The following is a 25010-nucleotide window of genomic DNA, read 5'->3' as shown; positions in this document are numbered from 1 at the left end:
GATGTACAAGGCGCAGTGGACATGGCTCCTACGGAAGTGTATGTAGGTTTTGCAGGAAGCAAATTGCCTTCAAATCACTGCAAAAGCCACACAAATGGCGGGATGGACAACTGTGCAACGTCACACTCCACATTTATAACATACTAACGAACTGCACCATTTGAAGCTAGTTTTATGTCATGTTTAGCTGTTGGGCTGCTCCAGATTGGGGGGGGAGGATCAATATGAGGTGGTCTGACATTGATGTTGTTTACCAGGATCACTCAGTTGCGCTCTGCCCAGCTGCCGGGGTTGCTGCGGAGAGTAGGTCAAAGGGGGGTGAGTGTAACTGGTGTGAAATTATTAGCTAGTTAGCGGTGTGCACTAGTAGCGTTTCAATCGTTGACGTCACACGGTCTGAGACCTTGAAGTATTTGTTTCCCTTTCTCTGTAAGGGCCGCAGCTTTTGTGGAGAGATAGGTAACGGTGCTTTGTGGGGGGCAGTTGTTGATGTGTTAATAGGGTCCCTGTTCTATCCCAGGTTGGGGCAAGGAGAGGGACTGAACCAACACTGTTACACCGCCTGCCGAGAAGTTCATTGTTTAAGTCCTATGTTAAAGCCATCAAAGTCATCTCTACACCGTTTGGTTCGATCACTTTTGGTTTGATAATCACTTTCTAATTTCATTGTCGACAATGTATACAAAAGGTTGAAGTAGATTCAACTACCACAGTGGACACTTCATACAGTGACTGCACATTTTGACTCAAGGGACTAGCCTACATCAGAAGCCAATTCATGTGTCCTTCAGTGGATAATTCAGCAGGCTGCTCTGCTCTATTGATTTCTACTCTGTGACAAAGAGTCCTTTGTTTTCAGCAGCAGTCACTGTGTTGGACAGCCAGCCCTCCAACAGGACACCCCATCAGAACAAAGGTGCATTGTGGGGCACCGGCAGGATATTGGTAGGCTTAGACAGATCATCCCCCCCCGCCTGTTTGTCATAGAAACACAGCCGTCGGGTGAGAGCACATCTGGCCTTAATATTGGCTCCCACAGTAAGGAGAGGATGCAGTGAGTTTCTCCACCATAGCTGAAACTCCTACACATTCCCATGATACGAAGCTAGGGGAATGTGACTGCTTGTGATACCGTAGTCATTAACACTAAAGGCCTCCTTTGCGTGTGTTGCAATTTAAAATTGTCGGTGTTGGAGCTTTCTCACACACAAATGCACATAGACATGCACACACGCGCACACATACACCTCAGTGTGTATCAAGATGTAAATTTAGTCAGTGTGGTGTCAGCACGAATAACTGCAATGCTTCTGATTGAGATGTGCCAACTCACCGTTGCATTTCACTTCAGGTTCTCCCCAGAACAGCTCTCTGCACTCCCGACACGTTTTACCCCCAAAGCCAGGCTTACAGGAGCATTGGCCACTCAGCTGTGGACAAAATACATGCATAAATACTAGAAATGTGACCTTTAGGACCCAACAGAAGATGGGTGTGGTCGTGTGAGAACCCACCTCATTGCAGGAAGTCCCAAACGAGTGGTTGGGGTCACAGTCGCAGGCGTCGCAGCCCGTCTCGCTGGCCATGTTCCAGGTGTCGGGGGCACACTGGTCACAGTGCTGACCCACCACATTCGGTAGACACTGGCACTGCCCGCTGCCCAGATCACAGTGGCAGTCACCCACCACCGGGCACGTGGCTGGATTGGTGCCCAGGTGGTTACAAACACACTCTGAGGGAGAGAAGAGATGTTGCTAGCAGGTTAGCAATTGGACAATGACAACGACTTCACCTCACATTGATACGACAAACACATAACAAAGAAATGCAAGTTAATTTTTATTACTCACTTCTGCAGTTTTGTGTGAGGGCATCTCCATAGTAACCCAGCTTGCAGCCGTGGCAGCGCTGACCCTCGGTGTGATAGAGACATTTGAGACATTCACCCGTTCTGACATTACAGGACTCCTGATCCAGCATGTCAATGTTGTTGTTGCACTGGCAGGGTTGGCACTGCCCACCGTTCTCATGGGGGTTTCCATAGTAACCTGGGGCACACTCCTCACATCTGGCACCTGTAGGGGAGAGGGAACAAGAGGTAAAGGGCGAAGGGGGAAAAAAGTGCTTAATAACCCCTTCACCGAAATGATTGTGTCATCACTCACCTCTACAACAACAATCTATCCACACTATCAGAAATAATGACTGCCTATATGTTTACTTCCACAATAACATACTGTATGCCAGGGTTGTGTTCAATTCAGAATTTTGGAATTGACTCCCATTCAACTCATGAGCTGAAATTCTAATTGAATTGGTCACACCCCACAGGATGTAGAATTTGAGTTAACGTGACAGGAAGTATAATTGAATTCAGTGCAATTCAAAGAAATTACAGTCAGTCGTAGAACGTGTTTCATTTAATTTGACATGTCACACTTCCAGATACCAAAAAATATATCACTTTTCTCTGGAAATAATGTTCAAATACTCTTTTAACCTTTGTGCTTAGAATAGCCAATTTTATTTCCATCGACCATTTAATTTGTTTTGCTTTATTTTGAAGGCTTTTACGGTCAACTTGAGGGTTAAACTAATGCACTCTTGAAAATGTAGTATTTTCCCCACAATGAAGCAAATATAAGTGATTCATGAAATATAATAACTTAGAATATTCACATATCGGTTTTGTTTTCCTTGATCATTAATTTTAAGTTTGTCCTGAAAATCAACTGTATATGCAATTATATATGTATGTACAGTACCTGTCGAAAGTTTGGATACACCTACTCATTCCAGGGTTTTTCTACATTGTAGAATAATAGTGAAGACATCAAAACTATTAAATAACACATGGAATCATGTAGTAACCAAAAAAAGCGTTAAACAAATCAAAATATATTTACATTTGAGATTCTTCAAAGTGGCCACCCTTTCTTTGCCTTGACGACAGCTTTGCACACTCTTGGCACAACACATCAGCAATGCACAACAGTCAGTAAGCAGTTACACCGGCGGCCCCGGTGGAAATAAATGAGTAATACCAAAAGATTACCTTGACTTGGAAGAGTTCCAGTGTTGTGTTGGAAAGTCATAGCCAGCTAGCTAACATAGCATCCCTCTGTTTGAGCAGGGTGTTTCAGTAGGCTAAACTAGCTAGCTGCATTTGCTAGCTAAGTAAGTGAAACTGGGGAAAAAAAATAGTCTCTTTCTCTCTCTTTCTCTCTTGCTGCTCCTTCATTTTGAAAGAAATGTATTTGTTAAAAATTGTTCAACTATTGTCTTTCTCTCTCAACTACTTACCACATTCTATACACTGCAGTCCTAGCTAACTGTAGCTTGTGCTTTCAGTACTAGATTCACTCTCTGATCCTTTGATTGGGTGGGACAACAAGTCACAGTTCATGTTGCAAGAGCTCTGATAGGCTGGAGGACGTTACTGTGTAAGTCTATGGAAGGGGAGAGAACCAAGATCCTCCTAGGTTTGTACTGAATTCAATGTACCCAGAGGAGGACGGAAACTAGCTATGCTCCAGCTACACCATGGTGCTACCCTAAAGGGTGCTGTTGAGGCTACTGTAGACCTTCTTTGCATAATAGTGTGTTTTAATCAAGTTATTTGGTGATATGATTTATCTATCTAAAAAGGATAACTTTTTACATGATTTACAATTTAAATTATTATGAAATTCATTGAGGATGGTCCTCCCCTTCCTCCTCTGAGGAGCCTCCACTGACATCATGGAAAGTTACCCCAAGCTTCAACATGAATGCATACTAATCTTCTGCTTCCTAGGGAACAAGTCTGAACATAGGAAGCAGGGAACAAGTATAATAAGTAATCCTGCCATGCTTCGCTAGTTTACTACTGTAGGTGCGCTATAAATCTTGGCAGGTGGTTGTTATTGGCTGCCTACCTCTGTACCCGGGGCTGCAGACACAGAACACCTGGTAAGGGGAGTCCAGACCGCGGTAACATTCACCGGCAAACTGTCGCCCGCTTCCAGGCCCATCCGGACACATACAGAGCCGACAATGGTCCCCTGAACCCAGGACGGGGTCGCCGTAGTAACCATCCAGACATCTGTAGGGAAAAGGCAAAAGGTGGTATCTATCACACTGTCATTCACATACATGTCTTTATTATAGACAACAACAAAACAAATCAAAGTTGTCAAGTGGCTTCATGCTACGGGGAGATTTAGGCAACCGGCTGACTTCTAAGGACCAATTCTAATGCATAACCATCCAGCCATACACCAATGAGCCACCTTAACCATTGACGCCTGACTCCTCAACCCACATTGACCCCTGGCTGACCTCTCGCAGTTGTGTCCAGTGGTCTGTTCTCGGCAGCCCAGGCATTTTCCGGAGTAGGGGTCGCACTGCTCTGTGTGACCGTTGCAGGTGCAGAGGCGACAGTTGGGGAAGCCCCAGTGACCCGGCAGACAGCGGTCACACTGACGGCTGTATGCCCCGGGGATACACACACACTGGCCTGTAGCCTCGTGGCAGAACGCATCCTCCGAGCCCTGGGGATTGCAATCACAGGCTGGGGGGGGAGAGAGGAGGTGGGCAAAGGGAGTGATAAGTACCAGATTCAGTGCCTGTAATGATGCATCACTGACAGGGAAGCCTTTTCACTCCAGTCAAACGTACGTCTGCAGCCACTGGGTCCAAACAGGAAGGTGGCAGGGGCACACTTGTCACAGTTCCTGCCTACCACGTTGGGGCGACACTGGCACTGCCCACCGCTGGCGGCACACACCGTGCTGAGGGCGCCCTGCGGGTCACACTGGCATGCTGGAAAAACAGAGACCGGAGGAAACGTTAAAGACAAAGTGAGGGAATGGGCTTAAAAGTGAGTTGAACACACGATCTGGAATTATCTGTTCAAATGGGGGCAATAGTTGCTGCTGCTACACAAGTAAGGTATTTCACCCAAACAGTTTTGAATATGGTATAGGTACTGACTGTACATAAAACCCTGGTTAACCATTTGTCTCAATATATATTTGCCTCAGTATATATTGCCTTTGACATACTGACAAAGGTTTGTTTCATTAAATTAAGGGCGACTGAGGAATTTCATCAACAACACCTTCTTTATCTATCAGACTGACAGGCTCACAAAGGGACCATATCCTTCTCAACAGACGTGTGGAAAGAGAGAGAGGGGTACCAGACATTCCATAGAGGACAGTGAGTCCATGAGTGGATTAGAGAGACGAATGAACTGGTATTCACTAGGTCGTGTCAGGGGAGGGGGATTTTAGGCAGGCATGGGAATGTGTGTGTGTGTGTGTGCGCGCGCAAGCTTAAGTACGTGCAACCGTAGAGTGTGAGTTTTGTGTCCCTATATGAACTAAACATCCCCGAAGGTTCTTCCTGGATAGCGGGTAATGATATGCTCTGAGCCAGACTCTGCCAAAGCCTGGACTCCTTCAACACTATCCTCTGAAGTCTCTATGCTGTCCTCATAAATCAAAACACGCCTGGGACTTCTGAAACACATCTAAACCACTGTGGCTTAAAGCTCGAATTTAAACAATAACAAAGCAGTCACCCTGTCTGTGTTTGGTAAAAAGCAGAGAGATGGGCCTGGTGAAATGTAACCACTTTAAAAATATATATTAACAGTGCTATGGATGCAAAGACTGACCGTCCATGATATAAAACGTATAGTCGTAACCATGTTTTGAGGCTATAACCCACTGGGCACAGATGTCATTTCAATGTCTAGCTTTGATTTACCTTTGGTTGAGTTTGTCAACTAATGTGAATTCCGTGTGAAATCAACAAACATCATTGGATTAAAGTTAAAAGTGTGTTGAGAAAAAGACAAAATGTCCTTACATTGGTGACTTTTCGCAAATCCAATCTGTTTTCCATATTGATTCAACATCATCACATTGAATTTTTTTTGTTGAAATTATGTGGAAACAATGTTGATTCAACCAGTTTTTTCCCCCAGTGGGACATTGTTTCTTTTACACGCACATTACAAACATTGGAGTAAAACAAGCTTCTATTTTGGCTTCTGATGGGGTACGACAGTTGAACTAAGCTCATGAGGCATTTAGAAGTTCTATCCTTCCAGAATCAATGGGTATATATATATATCATTAATGTACGTCCAAACATGGCTGTAGCAACTAAGGATTCCAACTTTAGTAAGGGGACACCACAGCAACGTGAGGACCTTCAGATCTAAGGGAGGTGAACTGATCTGTGGGCTAGATTATTGCACACAGACCTTGAAGACTGGTTTAGACATTCTGATCTTTATCATCTACTAAGACTGGGGTAAGCCTTAAACGGGACCTACGAAACCACATTGGCTTTGTGAAGACATGCAGCAATGTGCAGAAACTACATCTGTCAAGGAGACCTCAAACAACCTCCACATGGGACCTCAAACAACCTCCACGTGGGACCTCAAACAACCTCCACGTGGGACCTCAAACAACCTCCACGTGGGACCTCAAACAACCTCCACGTGGGACCTCAAACAACCTCCACGTGGGACCTCAAACAACCTCCACGTGGGACCTCAAACAACCTCCACGTGGGACCTCAAACAACCTCCACGTGGGACCTCAAACAACCTCCACGTGGGACCTCAAACAACCTCCTCATGGGACCTCAAACAACCTCCACGTGGGACCTCAAACAACCTCCACGTGGGACCTCAAACAACCTCCACGTGAGACCTCAAACAACCTCCACATGGCAATTGAGACAAGATAATGTGACTTCCACAGCTGGGAGGATTTTAAATAATATTGGCAGCATTCCTAGAGACAACGAATACAAAGCCAATCAAAGAATATCACACTTATTTCAATCCTAACAATTGCTTTTCTTCACCTAGACATCTAACTACAGTATTATGCTGCAAAGTAGGTACCGTCATATACAGTATAGCTTTATTATAAACGTCTTTACTTTTTGCCGACCATGAGTGAGAAGAGTTCACCTCGAAGATAGAGAATTGGGTTCTATTTTATATTTTATATTATGCCATACTCTTCTACTCTAAATCAGACCACCTGTGTGAAAACGTTGATACGATAGCAGGAAACCTGCATATGCTATAGCCTGTCAGTTCTCACTCTGTCTGACAGGGAAGGAGATTCACTGCTGCGGCGGGCTGAGAATGTTCCTCTACGGGCATTTCAGGTTCCGAGAGGGTCTATAATCAAGCTACAGGTCCATACATGAGAAGATTATAGAGAGATAGAGACGCAGTGTAACTGTTGATGAGTGGCATGGGCCGGAAACCGGAGATGACTGCACTATGCCAGAGACACCGGAGGGGATAGAGTACAGAAGGACAGAGGATTGACAGGAAATGAAATAAAGGGATAGGAAAAGAAAGGAATGGAAACTGCTGCTGTATTAGCGGAGAGACCGAGGCTTTTAGTGTAGACAGTCAATGGGGAGATTGACTGATGATGATTGCCAGACAGAGGTGGCAGGTCAACGTTGGAATTAAATTCAGGCGTTCCAAAACAATGTCCACCACATGCAAACTTTAGGACAAAAACCAGAGTTGAAAATGTTCAAGTATTTTACAAATGTTCCATCCTGAGTATAAATCACTTTTCTACCGGTTAACCTGCTATTTCCCGCCAAAACCGGAAGTGTCTTTTTTTAAAGCATATTAAGAATGAATACACAGTGCCTTCGGGGAGTACTCAGACCCCTTGACCTTTTCCACAAAAAAACAGAAATATCACATTTACATAAGTATTCAGACCCTTTACTCAGTAATTTGTTGAGGCACCATTGGCAGCGATTACAGCATTGAGTCTTCTTGGGTATGACGCTACAAGCTTGTATTTGGGGAGTTTCTCGCAGCTATTTTCAGGTCTCTCCAGAGATGTTCAATTGGGTTCAAGTCCGGGCTCTGGCTGGGCCACTCAAGGACATTGAGACTCCAATCAAGTTGTAGAAACATCTCAAGGATAATCAATGGAAACAGGACGAACCTGAGCTCAATTTCGAGTCTCAGAGCAAAGGGTCTGAATAATTATGTAAATAAGGTATCTGTTTTTTTCTATTTTTAATACATTTGCAAAAATGTCTAAAAACCTGGTTTTGCTTTGACATTATTGGGTATTGTGTGTAGATTGATGAGGAAAATATTTTTTATTTAATCCATTTTAGATTAAGGCTGTAATGTAAGAAGGGGTCTGAATACTTTCTGAATGCACCACATATACCTATATCAATTTTGAACAGGATTATATATTTTGGTTGCAATTTGAATGGAATTGAGAGACTGTGCGAGAGTGCTCGCGCATGCACTGATTTTAAAGCAAACATTTTTGAGTGATAGGCTGTTTTAAAACTCTGCAGCAGCAATTAAAAACATTTTTTTACAAATAACATTACAATTACAAAAAAAAAAAAAGGTGACCCCCAAAATCCAGATGGAGATGTGTAAACTGGCAACCATTCAGTCTTTATATTACTGTAGCGTAGGCTACGCTGCAGCAAATGTAGGGCCTACCTGTCACAAGAAACAAAGTTACCATGAGATGAATAGGTCTACGAGCCTAGTGAACCGCGCTCCATACTGAGATGGGCTGTGTTTCCCCACACCGAGTGTTGACGACTGATCATGCAGAGAGCGGAGAGAGGGCCGTAGACACATTCATTATAATTGACCGGTTTCTCGCAGTTATTTATCCCGTTGAAAAAGGGAGTGGTTTTGGGTGGTGAATCACGGTAACCGGCTTCCCGTCATTCAACCCTAACAAAGACCTTTAGTTAAGAAACAAATACATGAGCATACCAGTATGTTGAAGAATACTTCAGTGTTGGGAGTGCGGTCCCCATACCTTTAGCTCCCCGGTGCAGCAGAGCAGATACGCTGAAGATGAAGTTACGGCAGATGTCTGTGGACGGGGTCTTCACTACGCTCTGGCTGTTCTCCAGACAGCGGTAACGCTGGAACGTGTCCCAGGCACTGTTGGTGGCCACGTCACCTCCCACAGAACCAGTGAAGATCTCCAGGTTCTTACAGTGGGGCATCAGCACAATCTACAAACGAGGAAGAGAGATACAGAAGATGGAATGAGATTTAGCATGGAGTCAGTAAAGGCTCAATCCTAATATGAAATCTGAGTAACTGACATTTCAGCGTAAATCTTCAATTGATATTAATGGGTATTTTAAGGAAAAGTCAGAGTTGTGTGCGTGTGTGTGTGTGTGTGTGTGTGTGGGGGGGAACTAACCGAGTCGATAAGTGTATATGGGGACTGGACGTCACTGAGTGCAGAGTAGAGGGGCAGGCTCAGACGAACAGTATAGTTCATCCCTGCCTCGAAACACACTGGTCTGGGGAGCACCATGTATCTGAGGAGACAAGAAAAAGACAGATTTCAGAAAATAAAACACACTTTTTCAAACACTCCTATGACACACACACTAAATCTGTGTTCCCAGTGTGATCCAGGGGAACCTCCAAGGTGCATACACAGAGTATATCTAGTACACAGACAGAGGCCATCACTCACTCTCACAAGCATTTTCGCTACACTCGCAATACCATCTGCTAACCATGTGTATGTGACCAATACCATTTGATTTGATTTGACCAGTCACCCACCAGTCCCCCCTTCCACCAACACATACACAGACAGAGGAGGAGGTGTGTGTTTACCGTGAACCGGGATGAAGGGATATCATCTGGTTGTCGTCATCGGGCATGGTGTTGGCACAGCGACTGTCTGCTGAAATCAAACTGGGCCGCATCACTGTCATCAACACCTCCTCCCACTGGTCTGGTAACTACGCCAACACAACAGGTACATAGACATAAACAGGTAAACAAGGGTAGGGACATGACCCCATGAATGTGGAGGGTCATATGTGATATGTGCTGAGGCTGACCTGAGGCTCATAGCGGATGAGGACGTCGTACTCCATGGAGTGGGGGATGTTGTCAATGGAGAACTCCAGGTAGGCCCCCTCGGGAACGTTGACAAAACCTATCCCTGTCCAGGTGGGGCTACGGTCCTGCGGGCGAGGTCTCTGCACTACTGTCAAACCCTGGAGGAAGAAGAGAGGGAGGGAAAAATAGAGGGTGAGAAAGACAAAAGGTGAGTAGGCGTAGTGGACATGAATCGACCATGATCACGTGATGAGGTAGGTAACTCACAGGTCCAAACTTGGCGTCCTCGGCCTCGTAGGTGTAGTGGTCCAGGGCAATGAAATAGAAGCCTGACTCCACCTGGTCACAGCGCCGGCCAAACATGTGTTCTCTACACGCACACTGGCCAGTCTCCTGAGAACAGCTGGAGTCAGAGAGAGAGATGACCGAGATTAAAAGTTTCAACATCAAGGTATTTTAAGACTTTTGTGGCTGTATCAAAAGCAGTGGTGGAAAAAGTATACATTGTCATACTTGAGTAAAAGTAAAGATACCTTAATAGAAAATGACTCAAGTAAAAGTGAAAGTCACCCAGTAAAATACTACTTAATACTAGTAAAAGTCTAAAAGTATTTGGTTTTCAATACACTTAAGTATCAAAAGTACATTTAATTGTTAAAATATACTTAAGTATCAAAAGTAAGCAAATCAGACGGCACCATTTTCTATAGTTTCTTTTTAACGGATAGTCAGGGCACATTCCAACACTCAGTCCACCAGATCAGAAGCAGTAGGGATGACAAGGGATGTTCTCTTGATAAGTGTGTGTAGTGGACCATTTTCCTGTCCTGCTAAGCATTCAAAATGTAACTAGTACTTTTGTGTGTCAGGGAAAATGTATGGAGTAAAAAGTACACAATTTTCATTAGAAATGTAGCGAAGTAAAAGTTTTCCAAAATATAAATAGTAAAGTAAAGCACAGATAACCCAAAAAACGACTTAAGTAGTACTCTAAAGTATTTTTACATAAGTACTTTACACCACTGATCAAAAGAAGAAAGTATGAAGAATTTGTAAAGTAAATTGGGTAACAGACAGGCATTTAGATAAGAGAATTAGAGATGTGAACTTTGAACTCACTCGTTATTGAGGGCTCCACCCAGGTCACAGTCACATGGTCTGCAGCCATCCATATCATTGCTGAGCCCCCAGTGCTGAGGCTGTAGGTTACACACACACACACACACACACACACACACACACACACTGTTAAAAACACTCCTTTAATGACACGTTGTTAACGACCTCCCACTATGTTTCACTGCAAAAGCTGTTTCCAAGCTGTGGACGGATGTACCAGTCTCTTCACAAGATTTACAGCCCTGGTGACGACTAAACCAAGCCACCAAAAAACACTTACAGAACATATGTAGCAGATGTGTAACTAGCTGGCTAGTGAAGCGTTTAGTGGCCATTGGTAATCGTAAGTCAACTGACTCTCACATAGTGTCAGGGCTAACTTTCTGGTCTCTCAGTTTGCACAGTTGACTTTGAGTACAAAGTGTTGTGTACAAAGTAAGTAAATCATAATAGGGTTCCTTACCATACACTGGTCACAGTCTCTCCCTGTGACCAGGCTTTTGCAGAAACAATCTCCTGAGTCTGTATGACACGGACTCCCTCCAGGAACTGTCCCCAGGGTATTACAGGTGCAGGCTGGGAAAAACAACAAAGAGTAGTTATTCCAATAAAATGCTGAAATACACAGCTTGAAAAAGCCTATGCAAGGACTTGGAAAAAACCTGAGACGTGTGCGTGAATGTGTGTGTGTGTGTGTCTTTACCCAGGCAGCCCAGAGGATGGTCACCCAGGCCATAGTGGGCCTGCTGGCACTGGTCACAGCGCTCTCCCTCCACATTGGGTTTGCAGCGACACTGGCCAGTGATCAGTCCAGATGACACATCAGTCATCCTGTCACAGATCCCGCCGTTCAGTGAGCCCACCGGATCACAGTTACATGCTATGGAGAGATGGGAATCATCAGGAACATTTGAGTTAGGAATTATGATGTAAAATGGGGTATTGTGCATGGAACTAGTAGAGTAGAAACGCTGCAATGGTGACAAGCTAACGGGCCGAAAAAAAGAAATGGTCGAGGTCAATATCAATGTGAGGTATTTGATATTTTCCTCTTGATGAAGGGAATATACTGTAACTTCTGAAGGTTATTTGAACATCTGCATCAATGATTTGTGTGCGTAACTGTAGCTATCTACGGGCTAACAAAATGACCAAACTTAAAACAAAAGGGTAGGAAAAAAAAGCCTTACAAAAGAATAATGGAAGTTCTCTCACACACCACACATACACCAGGACTCCAAACATTGGAGACAAATGTGAAAACCCTAACAAGCCCATTATTCACACATCAACGCAGACTGCGATGAGGTTCTCCCTAGATGCTAGGCTGAGGCCAGTAATGCATCTCCAGCGGCCTACCCAGAGAGCCATGAAAGGGTGGGAGGTGACACATGAGAGGGGTCTCTTCTACACCATACAGTGGTTTGGAATTAAAAGACCACACTGCTTTGGCTGACATAGCCTCAAAGCCCAGGTGTTCTCGCTCAGATCCAGGTCACAGAGGCAGGATCAAAGATCCAGATCGCAGATCCAGGCGGGAGGAAGGGAAAATGTGAAACATCTATATTTTCTAAAGAGAGACAGACAGAGTCACGGATGAGATGAGGGGGAGTGGGGGGGGGGTGGAGCAAAGTGGCGGAGAAGCGTACAAGGATGGAGGCAGAGGTGAAGAAACAGAGGTTCAAGAGGTGGAGGAGTAACGGGGGAGAATGTAACAAGGATGGCTGGAGGTAGAGAGGTGAAGGCTGGGTTTGGATGGTGGGGTGTGGAGGGGAGGGGAGCCGTAGAGGGGGTTGGAGTTGGAGGCTCGACCTACGTTCACAGATGCTGGGGTCGCGGATGTCCCTCTCTGGGTGCTGGTAGTAGAAAGGCTTGCACTGTTCACAGTTGTGACCCATGGTGTTGTGCTGGCACTCGTCACACACACCGCCGCTCACATTACCCGTAGAGACGTAAACTGCCATGTCGAAGTGACACGAGCCTGAGTGCTGGTTACAGTTACACTCTGCAGAGAGACGAAGGCAAGCAGACAACGTTGATTCACAGTGTTCATAGAAAAGCTAGTTGGACGGTTGTTAACTGACTGAGCAGACACTGCAGCCTGTCATCACAAGCGATCAATTATAAGGGGACCACAAGCTATAATATTTCCCTCTAGTAAAAAAAAGATATGTTAGGGTAAAGTGGCATACTTTTACAGGCATTGGTGTTGCGTCCCTTGGCTGGTCTCCAGGGCAGCTCGTGGTAGAAGTCCTGACACTTCTCACAGTTTAGCCCCATGGTGTTGTGGTTGCACATACAGTGGCCATGCACCTTAGGAATATCATTCAGAAATGGAGGCGAGCAACTGAATTAGACATTTACTAAGCACTTAAAAGCAGTGAATATGCTATTACTTCATATCTTATCCATGTGCATAAACTACGAACACAAACGATCTATTGACATCGACCTTAAAATGATTTCACAGGCCATATTCAGGGTTTAATAGTATAGTTCAGGGACCTATCAACTACTGTGCAGAGACCCAGGCCTCTGGTGGAACAGTGGTATTTGAAACAGCTTCCCTTGGCCATTATGGTCCATTACAGCTGAGATATCAGTGCAAAAGCAAGGGGAAACTACAGACAAAAGGAGCAGTTGCTGGAGATATTGTTTTTCCTCCAGCTCTATCCACGTATTCCCCTTCCAGATGGCAGCAGGACATGTTTACAGTGTTGGCTAGCTCTCATCTGGTCTGCAGACAAAGGACAATACGTTGACAGACAGACTGACTCAGATCCGGTTATAAAACCTTCAAGATAATAGCAGATACGTGCCAAGTTTGGTGTCGCTATAACAGCCACTATGCCACTCTTATGGCAGGGTTACGTAGCTTTTATGTTAGGCCTCCTCAGGCAAGGTGTTACTGTATCTAGTTTTGTTTTTAAGACATTTTAATGTGAGGGAATCCATTTGAAAAACACTGCAAAATGACTGAGAGGAAGAGGAGAGTGAATAGGGATCATTTCCTCTTTCCTGGTGAATAGACTGTATAATAAAAGTGACCAAAAGGCAGAGTAGCCTTTCCGCAGACAGACAGATAGACAGGCCGTAGCAGAGACTAAACAGGAACTGCATTGTTTGCCTTTTTCTCTCCAGAGCATACACACACAGACAAACACGTACACACACAAGACCCATGCTGTCCACAAACACACAGTCTCCCAAGCGCACGCAGATGTCGACCCACACGCTCTCACCAACACAAACACAATTGTTCTTAAACGGTAACACACACACACACACACAAAGTGCACAAACGTCCACACATAAGGAGACCTGATGAAAACTACAACAACCTTATCAGGGAGAACTCACCATGCCCTCCACTCCATCCCCAGCCCCAGCCCCGTCGACGGGGGCGCACTCGGAGGCGTGTCCGTAGCAGAAGCAGTTACCCCGGACCACCATGTCGTAGATGGCGTAGTAGTACTTCTCCTTGATCTCCATGCGGGAGTCCAGCAGGTTGTCTCCCAGGGTGTGCAGCTTGGTGAACTTCACCCTCAGGTTGGTGATCTTCAACATGTCTGAATCGTTCAGAGACATGTGTTAGCCGTTAGCTTGTAGATTGTTAGCCCTGAGGTCATTATGCGTAATAATTGTGTTTTGCAGTTCTAGTTGGCTAACAGGCAACACATAGCTGGTATTTTCCCCCCAGAAAATGGGAAGGATCAAAAGAACAGATATAAACCATTAAGTACACGTGTCGTCACTGGAACTTACTTTGGATTCTGGGGCTGTAGGGGTCTTCAATACGGAAAGCTGGATCCAAAACTCGGAAGATGACCTACAGAGACAGTCACTGCGATTACACTTGACTTTCATTGTGTTGTGTATGTGATTGGTTATTACTTAGCTCCAACAAATGACTTGACATACACTGAGTGTACAAAACATTAAGAACTACTTCCTATTATTGAGTTGTGCCCCACCCTCATCAGAACAGCCTCAATGCGCCGGGGCATGGGCCTCATAAGGTGTCGAAAGTGTTCCACAGGGATGCTGGCCCATGTTGACTCCAATGCTTCCCGCAGTTGTGTCAAGTTGGTTGGATGTCCTTTGGTTGGTGGACCATTCTTGATACACGCGGGAAAATGTTGAGCGTGAACAATCCAGAAGCGTTGCAGTTCTTGACACAAACCGGTGCGCCTGGCACCTACTACCATACCCCCTTTCAAAGGCACTTTTATAATCCTTCTTTAACCTGTCTCTTCAACCGTCATCCACACTGATTGAAGTGGATCTAACGTGTAACGTCAATAACATTTACATTTGAGTGATTCAGCAGATGCTCTTATCCAGGGCAACTTACAGGAGCAATTATGGTTAAGTGCCTTGCTCAATTCCACAGACAGATTTTTCACCTAGTCGGCTCAGGGACTCGAACTAGCGACGTTCCAGTTACTGGCCCAAAGCTCTTAACCGCTAGGCTACCTGTCACTTTCACCTGGAGTCACCGGGTCAGTCTATGTCAATGAAAGAGCAGGTGTTCTTAATGTTTTGTAAACTCAGTGTATAAACCTATCATTGATAGAATTTAGACTCTCTCAAAACTCAGTAATTCGGAACACACACCTCTCCCTCTGTCGACGGCTCTATGTCGGAGTAATGCGAATCGCAGATGATGTCATCCACTTTCTGCATGGGCCCCGGTGATATGGCAGGGTATGCCGCCGCGCAGTCGTATGCAAAGTAGCGGTACACCTGCCAGTTCTTCCCAAAGTCAGCCGAGCGCTCGATCACCATAGCAGCAGGCCGGAAGGTCTGTCGTGGAGAAGAAACCATACTTGTGCACTTTGATGATATACCTTCACACTGAGGTTACGACCAGCAATTTGACCAGGAGTACATCTGGAAAATGGCAAACTTTTTCTAAACTAACATAATTCGCTGTTATCAAATATGACGCGCCATGAGAGAATACAGGTGTGAACTATCTAATAAAATGATATACTACAATACCATAATTACAATGAAAGTTGAGTCATACTATGTGGACATGTTGATGTTGAAAGATCTGTGAACAACAGGGGACATATTCTGGCATTTTACTTTACATCCTTCTTATGAGAAGCTGCTAGCCATTGGGAATGTCTGTTACAGTACATTCATCCATAACTGGAACTTGTGTATTTGTCACACAGGATTGATGACACAGTTGAGTTCAATATTGGCTGTATTTCAAAAGTGCTTTCACACAGCATAAATAGGCTGCAATTGTGAGTAATGTTATACAGGCTAGATCTGTGTGGAGCGAACAATCCCGGACGGGAAGGAGGTCTGTTCCACATTCCTCGGGCTCACACACAGCTGGGGGATATGTGTGTGTGTGTGTGGGGGGAGGGGGGGGGGAGACCTCCCAGACCAAGTCTTGTGCTAATCTCCTGAGTAGACAGGCCAGCCAGCATCCCCTTACACATTACCCATGCTCCCCCACAGCGAGCCCTCTGACCCAGCACCTCCATTGGTTACCTTGAAGGTCATGATGAGGTGGGTGAAATGAAACTCCGCCTCCAAGTTCAGCTGGATGGTCACTTTCTCAAGACCTGCGGAGAAAAAGAGGAAGAGGGGGGAAAAGAGACCGAGAGGAAAAGGAGAGAGCGACATTTAAAAAAAGAGGTGGCCAAAAATGGAAAAGGGGAGGGAGAGATAGAGGGGCCAGGAAAGAGAAAGGGTCAAAAGGCAAGTGAAGGATAGAATTACAAAAAGTTATGAAGTCAGAGAGGGTGAAACGGATGGAGAGAGGAAGGAGAAAGGAAAACCAAAAAATGAGTTTACAGGGTTCCACTTGAGCCAAGCAAAACACAATCTGGAATGCTTAACACTACACGGCACTTATCCACTCTTCCCAGTGCTTCCTCTGGACCGGAACACTTGCATTAACTCTTCGACTCTCTCCCTTCCATAGTCTAATCATGGTTGGTTCCATTCTATGATATCAATCTCACGGCTGCCCTTCTGATTCCTGACATCCATCTTCTTTGCCACAAAATGACGCGGTGGGTTTTAAGCATAACCACTGGGCAGTTAAACAGCAAATAACAACATAGCTGTTCCAAATGTCCCCATTTCTTTGGTAAAACTAATGTCAAGCGGCTATGTTTAATGAGTAGCAAAAAGAGCAACAAGGGCAACAACAAGCCACCACGTATTCCAACGGACTATAAATCATGTTTGCATTACAACAACATAAGGCAACTAAGAAGTAATAATACGCTTTCTAGCAACGATTGTTGAGTGTCAGTTTTACAGAGGGTTTGGGGGAAACCTTTTCTGTGCTTATGTACGTAAGAGGTTGTGTTTTGGTCTGGGTCATACACTGCCAGTGTCGGAGCGGATCTAGTACGGTAATGTCTGGATTATGAATGAAAATTCCCTGCCTCTTTTCCAATCCCCATCGGTGGAGTTGGCCTCTATATTCCTCCACCAAAACCTCCCCAAAGTCCTATCAGATGACTTTCTGGATCCAATATCCTTGCAGCCCTATTTTGGGAGTTAACTCGTTCAAGGCAAGGTGTACTTGGGATATCAAAATTCTTCTTCTTTTTTAAAAAAAAAGGTCCAAAGCAGCCGTTTTTATTTCAATATCAAATCATTTCTGGGTCACAATTACCTTCCTGTGATTGTTTTCAATGAAAATGTTCAAAAAGTAACAAAAAGCTTCTTTTTTTTTTTTTTAGCAAAAAGCAATTTCTCAAGCAAGAATTTTGTAAGAACTGTATGGGAGTCGTCTGAGTGAGGGACCTAATTGGAGGAGCCTAATGGGAGGGATGTGTAACCGTCTCTCTTTGTTATTAGTTATTGGTCTATTAACTGATATCGCCTGGTATTATCCTAATTCTCTAAATGTCACTCTATTATTTCAACCTCATAGCCGTGGAAATATATGTCAAATATAGGGAAATTACCTTTTTGAACGCACTGCCCATTAAAAGTTGTGGATGATTTCAATGCTCGTGGCCTCTGAGTAATCATTAAAGGCCAAGTGCTCAGAGAAGAGGCAGGCGAGCCGAGAACGGAGAGGAGAAATAACGCAAGGACATCAAGACAGCAGCGGCAGTAGAGATACCTCATCCGAAGGGCTTTGACTTCTCAAACACGGCAGAAAGCTAACACTATATGATGCCCGGTCCCCTTATTAGTTCAGCCACGTACTTAGATAACTAGCATGTGAAACTTAGGGGTCGCGTTAATGCAGAATTACGAGCTTTTCAAGCAGAAAAAAATATAAAACACATGAGAAATATCTTTCTATGTTCCTTCTTTGATAAACATTTTAAATATGTTAGCCATGCATTGTTTTTGCAAAAAATACCTTGCTTTTTCATTGTTAGCTCATTTAATTGTGTGGCTGCCAGCCAAATAGCATTGCAGTTCTGTTGTCATCTGATGAAAATTAAGCTATTTTCTGCCTAATGTGTTGCACTAATGTATTCTCTGTGAAGGAAAACTATACTTGCATGCCCCTGATCACTCTATTGAAGCAACAAAAAAAACACGGTTGACCTTCAATATAAAACACCACCCCTGTCAGCTGGACTCACCTGCTCCTGCCTTCTCCCATTGTGCAATTTACAAACAAACACGTGACTCGTTCAACTGTTCTGGGGAAATACGGTGAGCTTCATAATGTAAAATAATGTGACAGGTGAACTGATCAATGTGATCTGCATGATCTCCTAACGTACTGCACAAGTTGACAGCAGGTATTTATTTAAATAGGTAGCCACAAATATTGAAATGTATTGAAAAACTGCAACAAAAAATTGTTTAAACTGTAATGTATATACGGTATACCGCCCAAGCCTAGTAAGAAGTGAGAACTTCATTACGAGCATCCATTACACAGTGTACACAGTGTGTCATCCCAACAGCCACCTAGCTAATCATTCCCAAAGGGTTCATCCTGTTATTCCAAAGTTTATGACAGGGCAGCCATTACTGCTTTCTCTTAGAAGTCTTCCCTCACATTGATTAAAGCTAAGGGATTGGAGGGTGAAAATATGCCAAGAGGCGGGAGTGAGAGAGTCACCATTAATTGAACCCCTCTGCCTGCTAGCCCCCCCCACGAGAACTCACCATTCTCTGACTGCCACCAGGTTTTCAAGCGGTTGGGGGCGAATGTGGTCACGACGTTCTCCACCCGGTGGCCGGTGGTGGTGTTCACCACGCTTTTGACGTAGACGTCGGTGGAGTCACACAAAAAGCATTTCTTCTCATCCTGAAGAGACCGTGGGGGTTGGGAGAAAGAGAGAGAGATGAGACTGCCAGTGATGCCAAGTGGATTTCTCCCAATCGGGGACAGATAAGGAACAAAGCCCATTCATACAGAAGTGAATGAAAATGAGTTATTTTATCAAGAGTAGATATGGATGCTGAAATTAGTGATTGCGCCAAATAGGCCCTTAACAACTTTAAAAATAGGAGCCTATCTTGCCCTGGCCTCATCAGCGAATGCTTATCTGAGGCTGCTGACAATGTACGCTTCATTTGGCCACCAGATGTTCAGAAGACACACAGTGTGTGTGGTGGTTGTGTGTGTGTGTGCTTGCGAATGTATACACACACTTTTAAGGGTACAAATTCAGCACCATCTAGATATCCTTCCAACGTCTTTTTACCACTTTATTTGAGAAGAAACAACTTTACAATATTCTAAAGCATCTATACATCAGGACCATGAAACATTGAGCCCACAGGCACACACTAGAATTTAAATTCCACTACATATAGATGTGTTTGATAAGACATGGAACCTCCACCTTCTCTAGGATCCTGTTGGATCACAATCTGGTTTCTCTCTGCTTCAGTGGTCACACACATTATAAAAAATTGTATTGGATTAGATTTCAATCTTAAAATGTTAGCATGCTCAGGACATACCATACTTTAAACAGATGCACGTCATGAAAGTATTCTCAAGTAGTACATTGGATATAGGAGGATATAATACAGACCGATGCGGGTTTAGAACTACAAAGCTGATAAAATAGGATGATTTCTCAAACAAGGTATGGTCTGTCTTTTTTATGTAAGGGAGAACAAAAAGCACAGCCACTTTCAAGTCGTTGAAAACGTTCCAAAACTCTTTTGTTGGTCGGAACCTCAATAATGCTGCTAGAGTGATTGTGTGACTGAGGCAGGAAGTGGTCTAGACAACTCAGAGGGTTGTGCGACTCCCAAACATCTCTCCCACTCCTACGCTCACATTGAGAAAGCAGGAGTTTAAAGAAAACATATCTGAAAGGAAGCATTGAAAATAAAAGCACAAGGATTATTTTGAATATACACCATTGATATATTCCACCCCCAACAGACAAAGGATTGACTGTAAACCTTAAGGTGATTATTATAACATCTGAATGCCAAATTGACCACGGCAAGAGCGTTTCCATTTTTAGAATGAATTTATTATCCATATCTCTTAATAAGTAAATAGATTTCCTGTTGCTATCGAAGTCATTCCAAAGGGTAGGTTTAAAAACTTATTTGGGATCGGTGTCCCTTCCGAGGGACAGTTAAGATAACGTAGGCTAATGCGATTAGCATGAGGTTGTAGGTAACAAGAACATTTCCCAGGACATAGACATATCTGATATATATATATAGCTTAAATTCTTGTTAATACAACTGCACTGTCCAATTTACAGTAGCTATTACAGTGAAATAATACCATGATATTGTTTGAGGAGTGTGCACAGTTTGAACATGAAAAGTTATTAATAAACAAATTATGCACATTTGGGCAGTCTTGATACAACATTTTGAACAGAAATGCAATGGTTCATTGGATCAGTCTAAATGTTGCACATACACTAAGTTGCACCTGAACTGTAATAATAGATTATGGCCTTTCTCTTGTATTTCAAAGAAGATGGTACATATAAAATACAAACGCACGGTTTGTTTTTCTTCGTATTATCTTTTACCAGATCTAATGTGTTATGTTCTCCTACATTCCTTTCACATTTCCACAAACTTCAAAGTATTTCCTTTCAAATGGTACCAGGAATATGCATATCCTTGCTTCAGGGACTGAGTTACAGGCAGTTAGATTTCGGTATGTAATTTTAGGCGAAAAATTTTAAAAAGTGGCGGATCCTTTAACAGAGTAAATGAAATGTAACCATGCTTTATAATACTTTATAAGTGACATATCATCTATTTAGGCCTATATAGCATTTGCAAAGTCATCAACAGCTATTGTTTCAATTCAACCAAGGGGTTCAAATAAAAATAGACAATACATATAGGCCTATTTCAATTTAACCTTTATTTAAGTAGGCAAGTCCGTTAAGAACACATTTTTATTTACAATGATGGCCTACCGGGGAACGGAGAGTTAACTGCCTTGTTCAGGGGTTCGTCAGCTCAGGGATTAGATCCAGCAACCTTTCAGTTACTAGCCCAACGCTCTAACCACTAGGCTGCCTCCCCTGGTTTTCAAGCTTTGGTTGATTTAAAATGTAATCTTCAAGTTAATAATTAATATGTTGGATTCATGTCTCCATCGCAACCAAAAATGTAAGTTAAATAATATGACTAAATCAAATCCAACTTTATTTAAAAGCGCATTTAAGGTTTGATTTGGTCCTATTCATTTAACATATCAATAATACATTTGTAAACAAACTGGAAATCGAATTGTGTTTGGTTGTCAACGCAACCAAATATCAACATTTGAAGAACATGTAGGATTTCTTCTGCTTGAGTAGTTCTATCTGAGCCACTGTGCCAGTTTGGCTTTAATACCAGTATGTCTACAAATTAATAACTGATATGTTGGATTCATGTATTCATCTCAACCAAAAATATAAGTTATTAAATATAAGGCAGAGGCTCAGATTTAACTATTCAAGCATTAGATTCCTCTCCTTTAAATGTTGATATTTGGTTGCGTGAAGGCTCTCTTACAAACTAATGTAACAGTATTTATTCAACCTTAAAATAAGTAACAGATCCATGGCCACATTTTTCACGTTTTATGCACAGCAATGTGTACACGGCGGTAGGCCTGTTCTAAAATGCATACAACACATGCGAGCGGTTCCATGCACCGAGACGGAAATATCTGTTAGAAATGTAGAAAGAAGAGCGATCTAAAGATGCAACAACTATAATGGGTTGCTAATATGACTAGGATGATGCCTTTGGCTGCTAGACAATGAAAGACAGTTCATTTTAAAACCAATAGAACGGGAGAAGGCATATAGTGTTTCTATGGTGGGATCTAGGCTACTTTGAAGCAAGGTAAGAAATGCCTCATAATATGAACTAAAATGTCCAGGTTTCGAACAATCAAAGAACAGGAAAAATATAGAGACGCTAATGATAGGCCTAACCGTCTTCTGGTAGATGGAAAGGCTTTGCCAAAAATCTTCTCAATTAAATGTTAACTAGCTACAAAGTAGCCTACAAAGTAACCTGGCAGAATTATATAATGATTATTTGCATCAATCCAGTGGCCATTTGTTTAGCAAACTCCATCTCTTGCACTACAGAAACGCTAACCAAACAACAGTACTAGGTGCCTGCACACTTGAATTAAAGGTTAACTACACCATTCCTCCTAGACCTCAAAAGTGGTCCCCTGATGTGGATTAAGCATTGTAGTGGATTTAGAACATCCAATTTGTTGTTTTTCTGTTAAAAAGTGCGACTGAGAGCGAAAATCTAATACAATAAAATACATCTGAAACCTGTGAATTTGACTCAGTTGACAGCATCATTTGTTATTTTAAATAGTAGGCCACTGTTTCTCATTAAAAACATTCCACATGGCCTTCCTGGGAAATGTTGGCAAGATTACCCACTTCTCCAGGCACCACTGCTTATGAGTATACCCACTTCTCCAGGCACCACTACACCACTGCTTATCTCCATCCCTACTACAGGCATGAATGAGAGACTCCCAACTGCTGCCCGAGTGGACACCACAAATCAGAGAGCTTGCTTATGATGAATATGGTAGCTACTAGCCAGGCTAACTTTACATAACGCGCTGGTGCCACTGTAACAATAACGGAGCCTTTTGATAACAGCACCACTGTGAGTCTTACTGTGTTAGGTTTTAACTGTTGTCAACTTGTCATAACAATATGAGTATGATTAAAAGCCCAGAGTTAATTACTTTTATAGGCCTATAATAACATATTGGACCGTTGTTCAAATGCCTTCTTTATTGTGCCAGACACATTTACCTGTAAATGACTGACGATACAGAACGGCTCGGGCCGGTGGAGGCCACATGTGGAGTTGGAGGAGAGCTGGTGTGCTCTGCCAATGAGAAGGTCTCCGGTAGCCGGGTAGCAGCTCCCCTCCGTGCATACATCGCTGAACTCGGGTATGCCTACCTGGGCAAGGACGCACGTCCCTGCGGCTATGCAAAGAGGAGGCAGATTTGAACAATGGAATTTACTCAGGCAGGGTTGTTTGAGTGTTGTTTTATTATCAAATATCTCTAATGAAAGTATAGGAATAGGCTACATTAGCCCACTCTCTTAAAGTGCTCAGAATGGTGTCCCTATGCTAGGCCTACATAATAAAACCGTTTTTGTCGTTGAAAACACAAGCCTATGAACCTTTGATTTAGCCTATATTAATGTCACATGCGCTAAGTTCTTTAAATGTCTCGTGCGGAGTTGAAAACAAGAACAAGACGGTTCACAGTAAAACAAAAAAGCCAAACCACTCCACAATAACGTTTAATCAAATTATGACGCGTTTACTAGTCAAACCTTATAAGAACTACTGTCCTTATAGGAATATACAGTATTTTATGAATTACTTGCAACGTTATTATGCTCTTTCAGTTGACTCAATGTTGGCCATGCGTTCTTAAGAAAACATTTGAAAATAATTTAACTTACATAGCATGGTCGCAATTTGAAATATAAACATTTTTGTTGATATTTCCACCTCCTCTGTTGCGGGTCCTCTCAGTGGGACTGTGTGTGGTTCCTTATAGTATAGTTTTGCGCCTCACCTTTTTTCTTGTCGCCACTGAACAAACCGAGTTTTTTTCTTCCCCTCTCCTCAAGCATGCGCACAGTAACTAGCCCTCCCCCTATTCAATAATTCCAGTTCAGTCAATAAAGTAAAAACCACCAAGCTCCAAGTGCTCATCAACTTGTAAAATATGTTTAACTACGAATTACATAGGAGTTAAATCATTAGGCCTAGCTGCGGGTTATCTCAAATGTGGCGGATTATTTGGAGCAGAAAGGATCATGCTGACAGCATCTTACTCTGCACACATTGAGAGAGCTTTCAAAACACACACACACACACACACACACACACACACACACACACACACACACACACACACACACACACACACACACACACACACACACACACACACACACACACACACACACACACACACACCTTATGGGATTGTGAAATGGTCCTCTCTTAGATACGAACCCCCATCTATACCTACTCATCTACAACAAAGGACGTTTCTCCACCAAGGCAGGAAGCTACCCTATGTCCCTAGGCACAGGTAAACCAGAGGGTACATCTAGGTACTGAAGCCATGCTACTAATTTACTGTACTGGAGGGAAATAAGGCAAAGAGAGCCTTGAACAGTGAGTTTCCCCTCCACCAAGCGGACACATGTACCACCACCACATGCTCCACCACCACTGCATGTACCACCACATGTACCACAACCACCACATGTACCACCACCACCACATGTACCACCACCACCACCACATGTACCACCACCACCACGTGTACCACCACCGCCACCACATGTACCACCACCACCACATGTCCCACCCTGTTATTGGAGCTGTCCATTGAATCTCAAATTGTAACGTTTTCCCTTGTAACTTTCCTGTACGGTTGTTGGTAATGACAGGCTAGCACCAAAGACTGAACTATCACCTACGGTGAATAACCTACCACCATAATTATATAACACGGTATGTT

The 25010-nt window shown here is 43.5% G+C and overlaps 1 protein-coding gene across 1 annotated transcript in view; it reads right to left on the bottom strand.

The window, feature by feature from the left end:
* Positions 1-24375, bottom strand: part of LOC112252624 (laminin subunit beta-1) — a 34662-nt gene extending 10287 nt beyond the window's left edge. The window contains exons 1-23 of the mRNA XM_024424043.2: positions 23935-24375; positions 23266-23444; positions 19145-19286; positions 16538-16611; positions 15641-15829; positions 14789-14852; positions 14384-14592; positions 13216-13336; positions 12840-13028; positions 11727-11903; positions 11487-11599; positions 11024-11103; positions 10172-10307; positions 9904-10062; positions 9674-9801; positions 9246-9366; positions 8850-9051; positions 4660-4803; positions 4321-4552; positions 3918-4084; positions 1851-2075; positions 1515-1732; positions 1334-1430 (exon numbers count right to left, since the gene is read on the bottom strand). Coding sequence (XP_024279811.1) covers positions 1334-1430; positions 1515-1732; positions 1851-2075; positions 3918-4084; positions 4321-4552; positions 4660-4803; positions 8850-9051; positions 9246-9366; positions 9674-9801; positions 9904-10062; positions 10172-10307; positions 11024-11103; positions 11487-11599; positions 11727-11903; positions 12840-13028; positions 13216-13336; positions 14384-14592; positions 14789-14852; positions 15641-15829; positions 16538-16611; positions 19145-19286; positions 23266-23444; positions 23935-23965 — 3397 coding nt within the window. The 5' untranslated portion in view covers positions 23966-24375. The remainder of the gene's footprint in view (positions 1-1333; positions 1431-1514; positions 1733-1850; positions 2076-3917; positions 4085-4320; positions 4553-4659; positions 4804-8849; positions 9052-9245; positions 9367-9673; positions 9802-9903; positions 10063-10171; positions 10308-11023; positions 11104-11486; positions 11600-11726; positions 11904-12839; positions 13029-13215; positions 13337-14383; positions 14593-14788; positions 14853-15640; positions 15830-16537; positions 16612-19144; positions 19287-23265; positions 23445-23934) is intronic.
* Between the last annotated feature and the right edge of the window lie 635 nt (positions 24376-25010).

This window comes from Oncorhynchus tshawytscha, linkage group LG06, assembly GCF_018296145.1.
Source record: "Oncorhynchus tshawytscha isolate Ot180627B linkage group LG06, Otsh_v2.0, whole genome shotgun sequence".
In the NCBI taxonomy this organism is placed as follows: Eukaryota; Metazoa; Chordata; class Actinopteri; order Salmoniformes; family Salmonidae; genus Oncorhynchus; species Oncorhynchus tshawytscha.
The sequence above is the reverse complement of the archived record's forward strand: the minus strand, read 5'-3'. Positions and strand labels throughout refer to the sequence as shown.